This window comes from Schistocerca serialis, chromosome 11 (assembly GCF_023864345.2).
Source record: "Schistocerca serialis cubense isolate TAMUIC-IGC-003099 chromosome 11, iqSchSeri2.2, whole genome shotgun sequence".
Lineage (NCBI taxonomy): Eukaryota > Metazoa > Arthropoda > Insecta > Orthoptera > Acrididae > Schistocerca > Schistocerca serialis.
In genome coordinates this window covers 133,814,997-133,830,597 of record NC_064648.1, presented here as the reverse complement: position 1 = coordinate 133,830,597, position 15,601 = coordinate 133,814,997, and the positions used below count along the sequence as shown (strand labels likewise).

The window sequence follows — 15,601 nt, the reverse complement described above, 5'->3', positions numbered from 1 at the left end:
AGTACTGGGAGATGAAGAAGCTTGCACAGAATAGAGTAGTATGGAAAGCTGCATCAAACCAGTCTCAGGACTGAAGACCACAACAACAACTACAACATATGGCAAGAACGAAATAATGTTTAAGCTTTCGCTACTCTCCGTTTCGCAATTTTGTTTCAGAGTTTTCGTGCTTTTTATTTTTTTCGGACAAATGTACATGATGCCTAATTCATGTATTAGTTAACAAATTAACTTCTGTGCTGAAAACCAGACATTCTTATATTACACCCAACCAACAGCTTACGCCTATTATACACTTTCTTTGTTAAATGTTTCTCTTGTAGTCACGTTTATTTGATTTAGTCACTTTCTCAGGTAACGGAACTGATCTCGAATGCCCAAGTTTCTTTGCGACTAACTTTTCATGGTAATTTTGTTTTCTGTTAGCGCTTCATACAGATTCAAGAGAATTCATGTTGACATTCCACAGGAAGACCGATTCCTGCACAGTAGGCAACCAACTCCAGACACAAACTGTCGTTTGCGGAAATGGTTAATTTCAGGTTGTACTATCTACGAACAAGGTCACTTGAGTAGAGTACAAACGAAGCGCTGAGAGCCATAAGGACCGAAAGCACACACCGTCTCCGGGCCCCCATATTCAGGTGAATAAGTGAACAAATGAGACAGCTTTTCTTGAATATCCAGATACACGAACAATGTGGGCCTACAGTACAGATAAACCTGACCCACCTTAAGATCAGCAGATATCAGAAGCACTAATAATTGCTAAAGTGTCACAATCGACGATATGTTGTACAGTTCTCAGCGCCTCAAATGGATTGCACTGTGATATAATCCAAAACTTAACTTACTATATCTCATTCAGAATCCCACATAATATGTTAGCTGTAACATACACTCAGTCGCAAAAGTATTCGGACAGTGGGAATTTTCACAATGAGTACTCGAGAAACAGTATGAAACCCAAACATATTTATTAGCAACATTAATTACAAAAGAATTATTGTATTATTTCGTTTCCAAAACATAAATAACAGAAAAATTAACAACAAAAATGAAGCATCCTGCACACACTACTGCTACAAAAGTATTCGGACACTGTCCAAGCCGGCCGGAGTGGCCGAGCGGTTCTAGGCGCTACAGTCTGGAACCGCGCGACCGCTACAGTCGCAGGTTCGAATCCTGCCACGGGCATGTATGTGTGTGATGTCCTTAGGTTAGTTAGGTTTAATTAGTTCTAAGTTCTAGGGGCCTGATGACCTCAGAACTTAAGTCCCATAGTGCTTAGAGGCATTTGAACCATTTGACAATGTCCAATAAATGTTCGTGAGTTGTACGACGAAAATGTCAATACCTTATGGGTCCACCTTTCATTTCAATACCTCCTCCAATCTACTAGGCAAACTTTCCACGAGTTTTTTCGAGAAATCTGGGCCTATATTTGCCCATTCTTGGCGCAGTTCCTCTTTCAAGGTCTCCTTCGTATAGATGTTGTCCGCGCGGAGGGTTCGTTTCAATTTATCCCACAAATGTTCGATTGGGTTAAGGTCTGGTTATTGGGAACGGGGTGCAATACTTTCGGGCAGATGAAGAGCAACCACATTTGTACAATATGCGTGGTATGCTTGGGATCATTATCCTAATAAAAATGAAAGTTGTTCGCTATACCTAGATGTCGTGCACTCTGCTTCAAATGTCCTCGCAGTATATTCAAATACCCATCCTTGTTCTTCGTATCATCAATGAACACTAAATCACCCACACCATTGCCGGGCATGCATCCCCACACCATGATGCTCCCACCTCCTGGGATTCAGCTCTTCATTGGTCTTTCGCCACACGTTTGCCTTTCCGTCGCTTTGCCATAATGTAAATTTACATTCGCCACAAAATATCACCCGATTCCACCAATCCTGATCGTATTCTGCGTATTCCCTCGCAAACTGCATACTTTTCTTCTGGTTCACTGCATTTATGAATGGCTTTCGCCGTGCCACTCGACCACGGTACTGCGATCGTCGTCGTCCTCTCCGCACGGTTTCGGGATGAACTTTTATACCGAGGTCTCCCTCCACCTCACTTGCAATTCGTGTGGCAGATATTTTCGGATTCTGTTGTACCTTCCGCACAATCACACGTTCATCTCTCTGTGAAAATGCCCGTGGCCGTCCTGTACTGCAACGGAATTCTAATCGGTCTTCTTTCTCGAACCGTTTAATAATGTCGTGAACTGTACTTTTCTTCGTGTTCACTATTGCGGCAATTTCACAGCAGGCTTTCCCCTTCGCGTGGTGATAAACGACAAGTTGCCTTTGCTCGAACGTAGAACACTTCCCTCTGCGTCCCATCGTCGACCGGCACAGGCTCTCGATACGTGTTTACTAATCACCGCTATCGTCTCGCGGAAATGTCGGACACACTGCAGTCGTTTCACCCTCTGTGCGTCTCGGAATGAACTATTCTCTCACGTTGTCCGCCTTTGTCCGAATACTTCTGTTGCACCTTCCCATGGCGTTTTCAGGAAATATTACGTAACAGACACACGTCCAACAACAGTTCTTCGTATTTGACGCGTGTTTCACGTGCGACATCGTACCCAGAATCCGAAATACATTACAAAGTGCAATTTCTGTATTTGTTCATGCGGCAAACTGCAAAATTATGCGGCGTTACGTGCTGTCCGAATACTTTTGCGAATGCGTGTATACCGATGTCCGATCTAATTTTACTACAAGGTGAGTGAATTGGTATATGTGTGGAGTGTGCTACCACCTAGCGGGATTTACGCCAAACGAACGTCTGCTGCAGTGGCACCTGGGGGCGTTGATGTAAACTTGTAGTTGATTGGTAAGGGCTAGTAGTGCACGCGGTCAATCGTGCACATTATTTATCAAATCTGTATGTATTTGGCCCATTAGACAGTTACGTCACGCCATTTGCGCATGCGCAGGAGGTCCTTACAACGCGCACAAGTGAATGTCTGCTCGCGACCCCGACACTAACAAGGGAACCTCCCCATCGCACCCCCCTCAGATTTAGTTATAACTTGGCACAGTGGATAGGCGTTGATAAACCGAACACAGATCAATTGAGAAAACAGGAAGAAGTTGTGTGAAACCGTGAAAAAATAAGCAAAATATACAAACTGAGTAGTCCATGGGCGACATAGGCAACATCAAGGAGCGCGTGAGCTCAGGAACGCCGTGGTCTCGTGGTAGCGTGAGCAGCTGCAGAAGGAGAGGTCCTTGGTTCAAGTCTTCGCACAAGTGAAAATTGTACTTTCTTTATTTTTGCATAGTTATTATCTGTCCGTTCGTTCATTGACGTCTCTGTTCACTGTAATAAGTTTAGTGTCTGTGTTTTGCGACCGCATCGCAAAACCGTGCGATTAGTAGACGAAAGGACGTGCCTCTCCAATCGGAACCGAAAACATTTGATCGAAAGGTCATAGGTCAACCGATTCCTCCACAGGAAAACACATCTGATATATTCTATACGACACTGGTGACGGCATGTGCGTCACATGACAGGAATATGTTGTCGACCCACCTAACTTGTACACTTGGCGAATGGGTAAAAAGATTCCTCTACCTTGCCCGATTTAGGTTTTCTTGTGGATGTGATAATCACTCCCAAAAAAGTGATGAAAACATAAGAGTTTGTCACATAAACCGAAAATAAAAAATTAAGGTTTTCACTCGATGGAAGATTTGAACCAAGGATCTTTCGTTCCGCAGCTACTCACGTTACCACGAGACCACGAGACCACGGCGCTCCTGCAATCCCAGTGTCCTTGATGTTGCCTATCTTCCCACAAACTACTCAGTTTGTATATTTTGCTTATTTTTTCAGTTCCACACAACTTCTTCCTGTTTTCTCAATTGATCTGTGTTCAGTTTTTCAAGGCCTATCCCTGTGCCAACCTATAACTAAATCTCAGGGGGGTGCGATGGGGAGGTTCCCTTGTAAGTTTCACCAAGCCTAGAGGAGCAATATGTAGCGCAGCGTGGTACATTTAGTGCCGTGTGGTTCAGATTACCGCACCTACATTACATTTAACAGCATTCAAAGAAAAATAACCAGTAAATCCGCAAGGTTTCAAAAGTTAGGGCGTTCACGTGCTCTTGTGCTTTTACACAGCAGTCGCCACTGGTTGCCACCCAGTAGTTTAGCACACAGAGCGACGGGACGCGACGGACAAGCGTGGGCGGCAATTGAAAGAGTGCTGTTGCAAAGAGGAAGTGGAAAGATAGCGGCGTGGTCGCGTTTACCTTGACCATAGGTGGCGTTCCGATCCGACTCTGCCCTCCTGAGCGGTTCGCGTGGTAACCCAGCAGCCTGCGAGGCCGGTGTGCGACCCGCCTTCTCGCCTTCCCCCTCGTGCGTCATCCCCCCCTCCCCCTCCACGGCTCCCCCCCCCCCCCCCACTTCCCCTTTACAGGCGCAATTCTACTCCCCCCACCTCTCCTGCTCGCACTTTCCTAATCACGCCCCGCCGTGCATCCCGTAGAACAGCATCATTATCACGCGTGGGTATTACAATCGCACTGGCTTGCAACTTTTCGCCCTTTCCCCTTCTCTCCCCTTCCCCACCCTACTCCCGCTCATTCTTCTGCACTTGCCCAAATACGAATGAAGGACGGAGCGAGGAGAAATCATCAGCTGTACAAGAAACTTCGTGAATGCGCCCAAAGAGTGTTATAGCTTCATGGCGTTTACAGACAGTATCATAATAAATCGAGAAAGCTGACACGAAAATACAATTCACAACAAATCATGCCACCTGAGAGCACACAAGCTCTCATATTTTCATTCTACACTCTTGTCCAAAATTAAAACAATAAAAAACTGCTACTTCCCCGTCCTGTGGCTACCAGGGTATTTGAAAAGTTCTCGGAACGGAATAGAAAAAAAAGTATTTACATCACTGAAACTTTTATTGTTTTTCAATGTAGTCTCTTTTTAGATTACTGCACTTGCTCCAACGGTGTTCAATGCCTTTATCCCATCTGGAAAATGAGTTTCCTCCAGGTCTGCAACATAGTTGTCAACTCCGGCGATCAGTTCTTCAAAAAAATGGTTCAAATGGCACCGAGCACTGTGGGACTTAACTTCTGAGGTCATCAGTCCCCTAGAACTACTTAAACCCAACTAACCTAAGGACATCACACACATCCATGCCCGAGGCAGGATTCGAACCTGCGACCAGCATCAGTTCTTCGTTTCAAGTGAATCTTCGTCCACCAAGAAAAATTTTCAGCTTTGGGAAGAGATGGAAGTCTGTGCGGAGCCATATAAATTGAATAAGGCGAGTGTGGCAACAATTCATACCCTAGTTCGTGTAATTCTGCCACGGCGACGGCAGAAGTGTGCGGGCGCACATTGTCTTGATGGAAGATGACTTTCTTCCTTGCTAAACCTGGCCGCCTTTCTTCGCGTATCTTTTGTTGCACTTTGTCCAGGATGTTAGAATAGTATTCTCCAGAAATTGTTTGTCCAGTGGGGAGATAATCTACAAACAGAATCCCCTTCGCATCTCAGAACACTGATGCCACGACCTTTGCTGCCGAAGGAATTGCCTTTGCTTCCTTTGGTGGCGGAGAATCAGTATGTTTCTACTGCTTTGACTGTTGTTTTGTCTCTGGGGTATAGTAGTTCACCCAAGCTTCATCTGTGGTCACAAACCGGCGCAAAATATCTTGTTCGTTTCTCCCAAAACGAGCCAACCGTTGTTCCGATATGTCCATTTTCGTGCGTTTTTGATCCAGCGTGAAGAGGCGCGGCACGCATCTTGCAGATATTTTTTTCTTATCTAATGTTTCAGTTAAAATGTGGTATAGCCTTTCAGGTGACATCTGGCAAGCGTAAGCAATTTCACGCACTTTCAATCGGCGATTCTGCATGACGATTTTGTGCGCTTTTCCAATGATTCCTGGAGCAGTGACACATCTTGGCCGACCACTGCGCGGATTATCATGTAAGTTCTCCTGACCAAATTTAAATTCATTTGTCCACATGGCAACAGAAACAGCTGAATATGAAAGAGCAGAGTTCCACAGTGGATTCTGAAAGTCGGCACGAATGTCCTTTGCTTTCATACCTTTCTTTACGAAGTACTTAATCACTCCTCGAATCTCGATTTTTTTCCATCTTCGCAAATCGCTACGCGGCAACAACAACAGAGCCACGTCACCGCGACAGCTCTCTTCCAAGAGCACTGACGTGGTACGGCCGGCTGTTGTGGCCGAGCGGTTCTAGGCGCTTCAACTGAAGCTTTCATGGAACATGCTCTTGGGGAAACACAATGTTTCAAAAAATTCAAAAGTTTTGATTTTGACGTGAGAAACGACAAGCGCGGAAAACCACCGAAAAAGTTCGAAGACAACGAATTGTAGGCTTTAATGTATCAAGATGATACGCAAACTCAACAGGAGCGGGCGGAACAAATGAATGTGGCGCAGGGGGTTGGGTTGGATTGTTTGGGGAAGGAGACCAGACAGCGAGGTCATCGGTCTCATCGGATTAGGGAAGGAAGTCGGCCGTGCCCTTTCAAAGGAACCATCCCGGCATTTGCCTGGATCGATTTAGGGAAATCACGGAAAACCTAAATCAGGATGGCCGGACGCGGCATTGAACCGTCGCCATCCCGAATGCGAGTCCAGTGTCTAACCACTGCGCCACCTCGCTCGGTCCTGTGACGCAGAAAGTCGTTTCTCTTCGGTTGAAAGCTACGGGACAGGTGCAGAAAGTAGGGAAATGGGTTCGCATGAACTGAATGAAAGACAGCAAGCATCTTGTGAAATGGTGCTCGCCAGATACAAAAGAAAGTCGTTTATCCATCGAATAGTGACAGATGATGAAAAATGGATATGTTTTGGGAATGCTCAGCGTCGTAAACCACGAGTGAATCCAGGCAAGCCACCGACATCCGCTGCTAGACCAAATCGCCTTGGAAAGAAGACAATGCTCTGTAGGTATGAATTAAACAACGCCTATTAAGCAACTGACATATGCAAGAAATAACTTTAGAATAAGTCTTTAAGTTACTGAAATAACAGTATTAAATGAACAAACAGATTTCGCAAGCCACAGTTATTTCAGCAATTTTAAAGACCTGTTCTAAAATTATTTCTTGCATATATCAATTGTTCAATAGTTATACCTTTAGCACTAGAATAAATTCATCTTTGACAACACCATGTACAAAAACATCTGTGAAGTGTTTATAAACATGTGCATGCAAATGTACACCTTGAATGAAGTGACATGTACTAAAACGACGGAGAAAAGAATGTTTGCCGGTACTGAAATGTTAAAATGCTGTCCTTGGATGACGTGGTAAGTTTACACTGTTCATTTTCCACTATTTTGCACTTTTTTTCCGCTTTCGACTTACGAAATTCATAACCTAACATTAAACCCTTTCGTGACAGGAATATGCATTTCGCCTCATTCAGGAGAAGAAATAAAACATGTATTAAAACAAATTACACATGTCGATGGACCCACAGTGTTGGAAATGCATCGTGTAGTTAATAAAACACGAAAAAGTTGTGACTGAAGGCGTTGTTTAATTCATACCTCCAGTGTTGAATAGAGTCACGTTTTATGCTGCAAAATATGGATAAAATTATAATGCTCTGTGTTTGGTGGGATCAGAAGGGTGTCATCTATTATGAGCTGCTGAAACCCAGTGAAACTGTTAACACTGACCACTACCAACAGAAAACGATCTATTTAAATCGAGAATTACATGACAAATGAACGGAATGTGGACAAAGGCAACGCAAAGTCATATTGCTTCATGATAACGCCCCCTTTTTTACACAGCAAAACGGGTCAGGGAAACGATCGATTTGTTCAGATGGGAAATACTGGGGCATGCGGCTTATTCTCCACACTTGGCTCCGTCCGATTATCGTCTATCTGCATCACTGGGAAAATGTACGAAAATCTCTGAAGATGGCTTACTGACTGATTCTTTTTTTTTTTTTCTTCTTTTTTTTTTTCTTTTTTCCCGTAGCATTCGTTGCCTGCCGGAGAGGTGGGGAAATGTACAAATAGTTATGGAGATTATTTTGAACAAAATATTGTTTATCAGTTTCAAACAACATACGTGTGATTATTGCAACAAAATTCCGGTTTCATACTTCTGCACCTTGTACGCAAAGCATTGACACAAATTGAACAGTTGCTCAAGCACCAAATAAATATTGGAAATTGGGCTGTATAGAACTGATGAAATTGCATGAAGAAGAAAAGAGCCTTTTCCATCCTTCACAGTCTTCCACCCCTCCTCCCCCCCCCCTCCCCTCCAGTTTCCTTTCACTCTTGGTCCTCACCTCCTCGAACACACACTCAGGTCCACTGATCATGACTGTTCCCTCCCTCACCTCCACCCCCCCCCCCCCCCACACCAACAGAAAGAGTTCCATCGCTATTCCTTCCCTACTCTTACACCGTATGTAAATACACAGCAATACAATGAAATAGAATTACAAATATACAGTAAACTAAAAACAAAGAGTATAGGTCAAAGACAAACTAGTACATCTACATCTACATTGATACTCCGCAAGCCACCCAACGGTGTGTGGCGGAGGGCACTTTACGTGCCACTGTCATTACCTCCCTTTCCTGTTCCAGTCGCGTATGGTTCGCGGGAAGAACGACTGTCTGAAAGCCTCCGTGCGCGCTCTAATCTCTCTAATTTTACATTCGTGATCTCCTCGGGAGGTATAAGTAGGGGGAAGCAATATATTCGATACCTCATCCAGAAACGCACCCTCTCGAAACCTGGCGAGCAAGCTACACCGCGATGCAGAGCGCCTCTCTTGCAGAGTCTGCCACTTGAGTTTATTAAACATCTCCGTAACGCTATCACGGTTACCAAATAACCCGGTGACGAAACGCGCCGCTCTTCTTTGGATCTTCTCTATCTCCTCCGTCAACCCGACCTGGTACGTATCCCACACTGATGAGCAATACTCAAGTATAGGTCGAACGAGTGTTTTGTAAGCCACCTCCTTTGTTGATGGACTACATTTTCTAAGCACTCTCCCAATGAATCTCAACCTGGTACCCGCCTTACCAACAATTAATTTTATATGATCATTCCACTTCAAATCGTTCTGTACGCATACTCCCAGATATTTTACAGAAGTAACTGCTACCAGTGTTTGTTCCGCTATCATATAATCATACAATAAAGGGTCCTTCTTTCTATGTATTCGCAATACATTACATTTGTCTATGTTAAGGGTCAGTTGCCACTCCCTGCACCAAGTGCCTATCCGCTGCAGATCTTCCTGTATTTCGCTACAATTTTCTAATGCTGCAACTTCTCTGTATACTACAGCATCATCCGCGAAAAGCCGCATGGAACTTCCGACACTATCTACTAAGTCATTTATATATATTGTGAAAAGCAACGGTCCCATAACACTCCCCTGTGGCACGCCAGAGGTTACTTTAACGTCTGTAGACGTCTCTCCATTGATAACAACATGCTGTGTTCTGTTTGCTAAAAACTCTTCAATCCAGCCACACAGCTGGTCTGATATTCCGTAGGCTCTTACTTTGTTTATCAGGCGACAGTGCGGAACTGTATCGAACTAGTAGCAATGTTATGTTGGCAATTCTACAAAATACAAACCACGGTACATACTTAGAAGTATGAAAACAAACAGGAAACAGTGGTGTACGAAAAAGTGTGCAGGATAAAACCTAAAAAATGCATAGTACAGCAGAGAAACTGAAAACTAGACCACAACTATCAGTGTCTAAAAAGGAAAAATCTCAACGATGTACTAGCAGACGGCATTTCCCGATACAGGCGAGAAACCAAGTGGAAATCGCCGTAAGTAGAAACCAACATATTGTGAACGAACTGTTTTTCGATCTTAAAACAAATCAAAAACGCAAATAACTTAATTAGAAACCACTGACGAAGCTTTACCTCAGTAAAGCGAAACGCGGATGATGAAACAAATACGAATTTTTGAAGCTGTAACGAAAGTACCTCGAGCATTGTGTAGCACTTACGGTAAAGGAAGAGTTCTGAGACGATGATTGATCATGATAATGCACTATGACAAAGCAGCACCTTTGAGGCGACAGTTTATGGACGACAGTATTTCTGAAATGGAATAGTCTACCTAGAGTTCCGACCTAAACCCAGTGGAACACCCTTGTCTTGAATTAAAACGTCGACTTCGCGCGAAATCCCGGCTTCCGACATCACTATCCTCTATCGTTCAGGCTCTTGAGGAAGAATGGCCTACTATTCCTTCACAGATATTGACACCGCAGTGAATGAGAGTTCAAGCCATCGTAAAGGAAAAGGGCGGACACACCGTATTAATGTCTTCAGACAAGTTTCGGGTATTCTTCTTTCTTTCTTTCGCTTACGCCTTTTCCCGCAGTTGTCACAGAGTCGGCATGGTTACAACGGGTTTGGCCTGGTTAATGGACGCCTGGACACTTCCCTTGCTGAGAGCCCTTCCTGGCACAAAGTAACAATGCGGACGAGATCGAACTGCGGTATTGACCGCCTAGGCACGGTTGAAATGCAGACAACACGAGCAGTGTACCTCCTTCATGATGAAATGACTGTAAGTGATCGGCTGTCGGAGACCCTCCGAAATGGCTCTGAGCACTATGGGACTTAACTTCTGAGGTCATTAGTCCCCTAGAACTTAGAACTACTTAAACCTAACTAACCTAAGGACATCACACACATCCATGCCCGAGGTAGGATTCGAACCTGCGACTGTAGCGGTTACGCGGTTCCAGACTGTAGCGCCTAGAACCGCTCGGCCACCGCGGCCGGCTATTCCAGTTTGTGCTTGAAGCTAATTCTAGTAAATGTTCTGTATAGTACTGAATAATTTGTGAAAGATCTTCAAGACTGAATGCCTTCCTTCTTTCAGTGTTACACCGTAGCTAAGTGAAGCATAGTGTTAGTCATTTCCCTTCAGGTATCATGGTTATCAATATTACCATGGTTTTCGCACTGTATTTGATTTTTGATAAAAAAAATCTTCGTCAGGGGCTAAATCTACTGTAATGTTACTGTCAGTGTGGTCAGCTGTTTGAAGAATTGTCTACAGGGTGTTACAAAAAGGTACGGCCAAACTTTCAGGAAACATTCCTCACACACAAAGAAAGAAAAGATGTTATGTGGACATGTGTCCGGAAACGCTTAATTTCCATGTTAGAGCTCATTTTAGTTTGTTCTTCCACCTACGCTCAATGGAGCACGTTATCATGATTTCATACGGAATACTCTACCTGTGCTGCTAGAACATGTGCCTTTACAAGTACGACACAACATGTGGTTCGTGCACGATGGAGCTCCTGCACATTTCAGTCGAAGTGTTCGTACGCTTCTCGGCAACAGATTCGGTGACCGACGGATTGGTAGAGGCGGACCAATTCCGTGGCCTCCACGCTCTCCTGACCTCAACCCTCTTGACTTTTTTATGGGGGCATTTGAAAGCTCTTGTCTACGCAACCCCGGTACCAAATGTAGAGACTCTTCGTGCTCGTATTGTGGACGGCTGTGATACAATACGCCATTTTCCAGGGCTGCATCAGCGCATCAGGCACTCCATGCGACGGAGGGTGGATGCATGTATCCTCGCTAACGGAGGACATTTTGAACATTTCCTGTAACAAAGTGTTTGAAGTCACGCTGGTAAGTTCTGTTGCTGTGTGTTTCCATTCCCTGATTAATGTGATTTGAAGAGAAGTAATAAAATGAGCTCTAACATGGAAAGTAAGCGTTTCAGGACAAATGTCCACATAACATATTTCCTTTCTTTGTGTGTGAGGAATGTTTCCTGAAAGTTTGGCCATACGTTTTTGTAACACCCTGTGTAAGAGGTTCTAGAGTGGTTCTAGGGTTGACATCACAAATTATTCTTAATACTTGTCTTTGTGCAAGAAGCATTTCCTTCCTGAATGAAGAGCTTACGCAAAATTCAGGGTGAGTCGAAAGTCCTTGGACACCATCATAAGTTGGAAGATTGAAGGGAAAATTGAAGTGTGATGATGAGAACATAGGCTTGACGTGGGGCCGCAACTTTTGGAGTGAATATCGTTCATGGCCGCCATCTTGAAATCCGCCATTTTGGATTCAAGTCATTTTTTTTTTCAATGGGAAGGGGGTTGTATGACACATCAAATAACACTCGCTTGAGCTCTGGAATTGAGTGGTGTAATTTGTTTTTGTTTATCTTGTACAGTTTAGAAGTTATTAATGTTCAAAGTTACCTTGATACCGATTCATGTCTCTCTTTGTTCCAGCTGATCTAAAATGGTACGAAGGCTGTCTCATTTGCTAATTTAACTCCCTCGGCATCACCTGATTCAATTCTACATTCCATTATCTTCGTTTGGCTTTTGTTGATGTTCATCTTGTATCCTCCTTTCTTTTTTATGCACCCTGTATATTATGAACGACAGATGTGGCATGGGGGTCTCTCACGTCTATAGACCAGGGCACCCGCCCCCACCTCCTCCTGTCAGTGCTCGTCCGTGGTCTGAGGGTAAGTTTCGAGTGAGCGTTTTCGCTGCACACGCCCTGGGTGGCCCTGAGTGGCGAAAGCGAGGCTACGGCGAACACACAGGGTGCGGTGTGCGGTCCCATTACACCGTCGGGAAGTGGGCCGTTACCAGCCAATTGCGGCCCCTCTCAGCGCGGCGCGGCGCGGCGGCGAGCACAAAGGAGGCCTGGTGGCCGTGCATAGCGCTACACAGCCGCAGCAGTTAATAGGGTTGTGCAACACGATTCTCTTTCCCGATTCGATTTCTACGATTCAGTCTCACATTACGAATCGATTCCTACGATTCGTTCACGATTCATTCTAGTCTGCGATGGCACGATTCTTACGGAATGCAAAAAGTTCTACATCTTACTCACAGATGGCAGGATATGTCTGAAATTGTCTATGGGGTTAGAATCGAATTGTGTCATGATAAGATATGCCAGAAATAGATTATTTATGAGTAAACATGCTTATATTTTTTGGGAGAAGCTACTTATTCAAATAAAGTTGAAAGCAAACAGTTAACTAAATATAAATTTCCATTTCCGAGATACCAGCGATCAGAGGGAGCCATGTCTAACCTAAAACATATCTACGATGATTGTTACTATTCGATGTACGGTAAGTCCACCGTGTTCGTATTCGGATAATGGTATACAGCCATCTCACAAAATTTACGAAATTGCGATAAAAATACTTATTGTGTAAAATCGAGTTTTTTCAGGAAACATACCAATATAGATAAACTTAAAAATCAAAATCCGTATCTAAATATAAAATTTTATCCAAACTGTTAAAGACGTTCCCAAGAAATGCGAAATTCGCGTTTTTATTTAAAAAATTCTTTTGTGTAAAATCGCGTGCTGTAAGGAAAGACACCTATATACAGAAAAACATAAAAACCGAAACCTTAACTACATTCATTACGTAATAACAAAGTTTTACGTTATAAAAACAAGTGAAATAGCGTTTTTATAATATAAAATTGCGTTTTTACGAATGGAACTATGTAGGATATATATTGTAAAATTTACTTTTTACGAAATAATGGAACTATATAGGTGAACTCAAAAAGCAAAAACCAGTCTAAATACAAAATTTCATCCAAATCGTTAGGGCCGTTTTCGAGATACGCGAAATATAATACATAATCCAAGTGCTATTGCTCGTGTGTAAAGAGTGTGTGTGCTTTGCATTGCATCTGCAACAAATAAGAGGTAGGTATTTATTCATCATACATGGACTTCTTGATTTTAATCGTTTGTGTTGGGAGCTGTGTACTCGCTGTATATCGTTTCTGTCATCGCTACTTCGTGTATTACTCGCGCAAACTAAGCTGACGTCGGCGCGGTGGTTGATGGTAGCGATGGTAAATGGGAAACGCCTTTACGCCCGTTCCCGTCAGCCACCGCCCAGTGTCAGCTTGGTTTTCACGGGTAATGTTACGGCCCACGAACTTCGTTTGTTCGTTCCTAGCTTCCTTTGTTCACACGTATCCTCCACTTGACTGCCATCCGGTGGTCGTAATCATTCGGCACGACTCGGCATGATTCGGAAGTTGCCTTCGAAGCATACCTTACTAAGAATCAATGAATCGTCACGACTCGGAAACACGCAACCGTTCTTAATATTCTTTTGAACGATGATTCGTCCGTATCACGATTCGATTCTTACGATTCTTTATTTAGAGTCGTTCAAATGAACGACTCATTCACGAATCGACACAACTGTAGCTGTTAATGCCAGTTCTCTCGTAAACACGATACGTGTTACTGGTACAGAGCTGCGACAATCCCTGGTGAACCGGGCAAGTGCCATAATCCGCCGTCTCCTCAAACACTTCGCTCAGTGGAAGAGGAGTCAAAATAGCGAAGCGTATCTCGGGTACCCGTAGATACTGGACCATTTCTGAGAATACGCCTTTTAAGTAGGAAACACTTCAGCCGATGCGGTGGCGCAGTGGCTAGCATCGTGGCTTTCGCGTCCCGTGTTTCAAACCCGATGATTATTCCTATTTTTGTTTTACACTACTGGCCATTAATATTGCTACACCAAGAAGAAATGCGGATGATAAATGGGTATTCATTGGACAAATGTATTAGACTGAAACTGACATGTTATTACATTTCCACGCAATTTGGGTGCATAGCTCCTGAAAAATCAGTACGCAGAGTAACCACCTCTGCCCGTAATAACGGCCTTGATACGCCTGGGAATTGAGTGAAACACAGCTCGGATGGCGTGTACAGGTACAGCTGCCCGTGCTGCTTCAACACGATACCACAGTTCATCAAGAGTAGTGACGGGCGTATTGTGACGAGCCAGTTGCTCGGCCACCATTGACCCGACGTTTTCAATTGGTGAGAGATCTGTAGCAGCAGTAGAACATTTTCTGTATCCCGAAAAGCCCGTACAGGATCTGCAATATGCGGTCGTGCATTATTCTCCTGAAAAGTTGGGTTTCGCAGCGACCGAATGAAGTGTAGAGCCACGGGTCGTAACACATCTGAAATGTAACGTCCACAAAAGGTCCACAAGAGGTGACCGAGACGTGTAGCCAATGGCACCCCATACCATCACGCCGGGTGATACGCCAGTATGGCGGTGACGAATACACGCTTCCTATGTGCGTTCACCGCGATGTCGCCAAACACAGATGCGACCATCGTGATGCTACAAACAGAACCTGCATTCATCCGAAAAAATGACGTTTTGCCATTCGTGCACCCAGATTCGTCGTTAAGTACAGCATCGCAGGCGCTCCTGTCTGTGATGCAACGTCAAGCGTAACCGCAGCCACGGTCTCCGAGCTGATAGTCCGTGCTGCTGAAAACGTCGTCAAACTGTTCGTGCAGATGGTTGTTGTCTTGCAAACGTCTCCATCTGTTGACTCGGGGATCGAGACGTGGCTGCACGATCCGTTACAGCCGTGCGGATAAGATGCCTGTCATCTCGACTGCTAGTGATACGAGGCCGTTGGGATCCAGCACGGCGTTCCGTATTACCCTCCTGAACCCACCGATTCCATATTCTGCTAACAGTCATTG

The 15,601-nt window shown here is 44.3% G+C and overlaps 2 protein-coding genes across 3 annotated transcripts in view; one reads left to right on the top strand and one right to left on the bottom strand.

Moving 5' to 3' along the window:
* The window catches only part of LOC126427388 (immunoglobulin domain-containing protein oig-4-like), a 30,567-nt gene extending 26,269 nt beyond the window's left edge, over positions 1-4,298 (bottom strand). For both annotated transcript variants that reach the window (XM_050089741.1, XM_050089742.1), the window contains exon 1: positions 4,275-4,298. In XM_050089741.1, coding sequence (XP_049945698.1) covers positions 4,275-4,283 — 9 coding nt within the window. In that variant the 5' untranslated portion in view covers positions 4,284-4,298. The remainder of the gene's footprint in view (positions 1-4,274) is intronic.
* Positions 1-15,601, top strand: part of LOC126427387 (procollagen-lysine,2-oxoglutarate 5-dioxygenase) — a 460,163-nt gene that overhangs the window by 308,617 nt on the left and 135,945 nt on the right. The window lies entirely within an intron of this gene.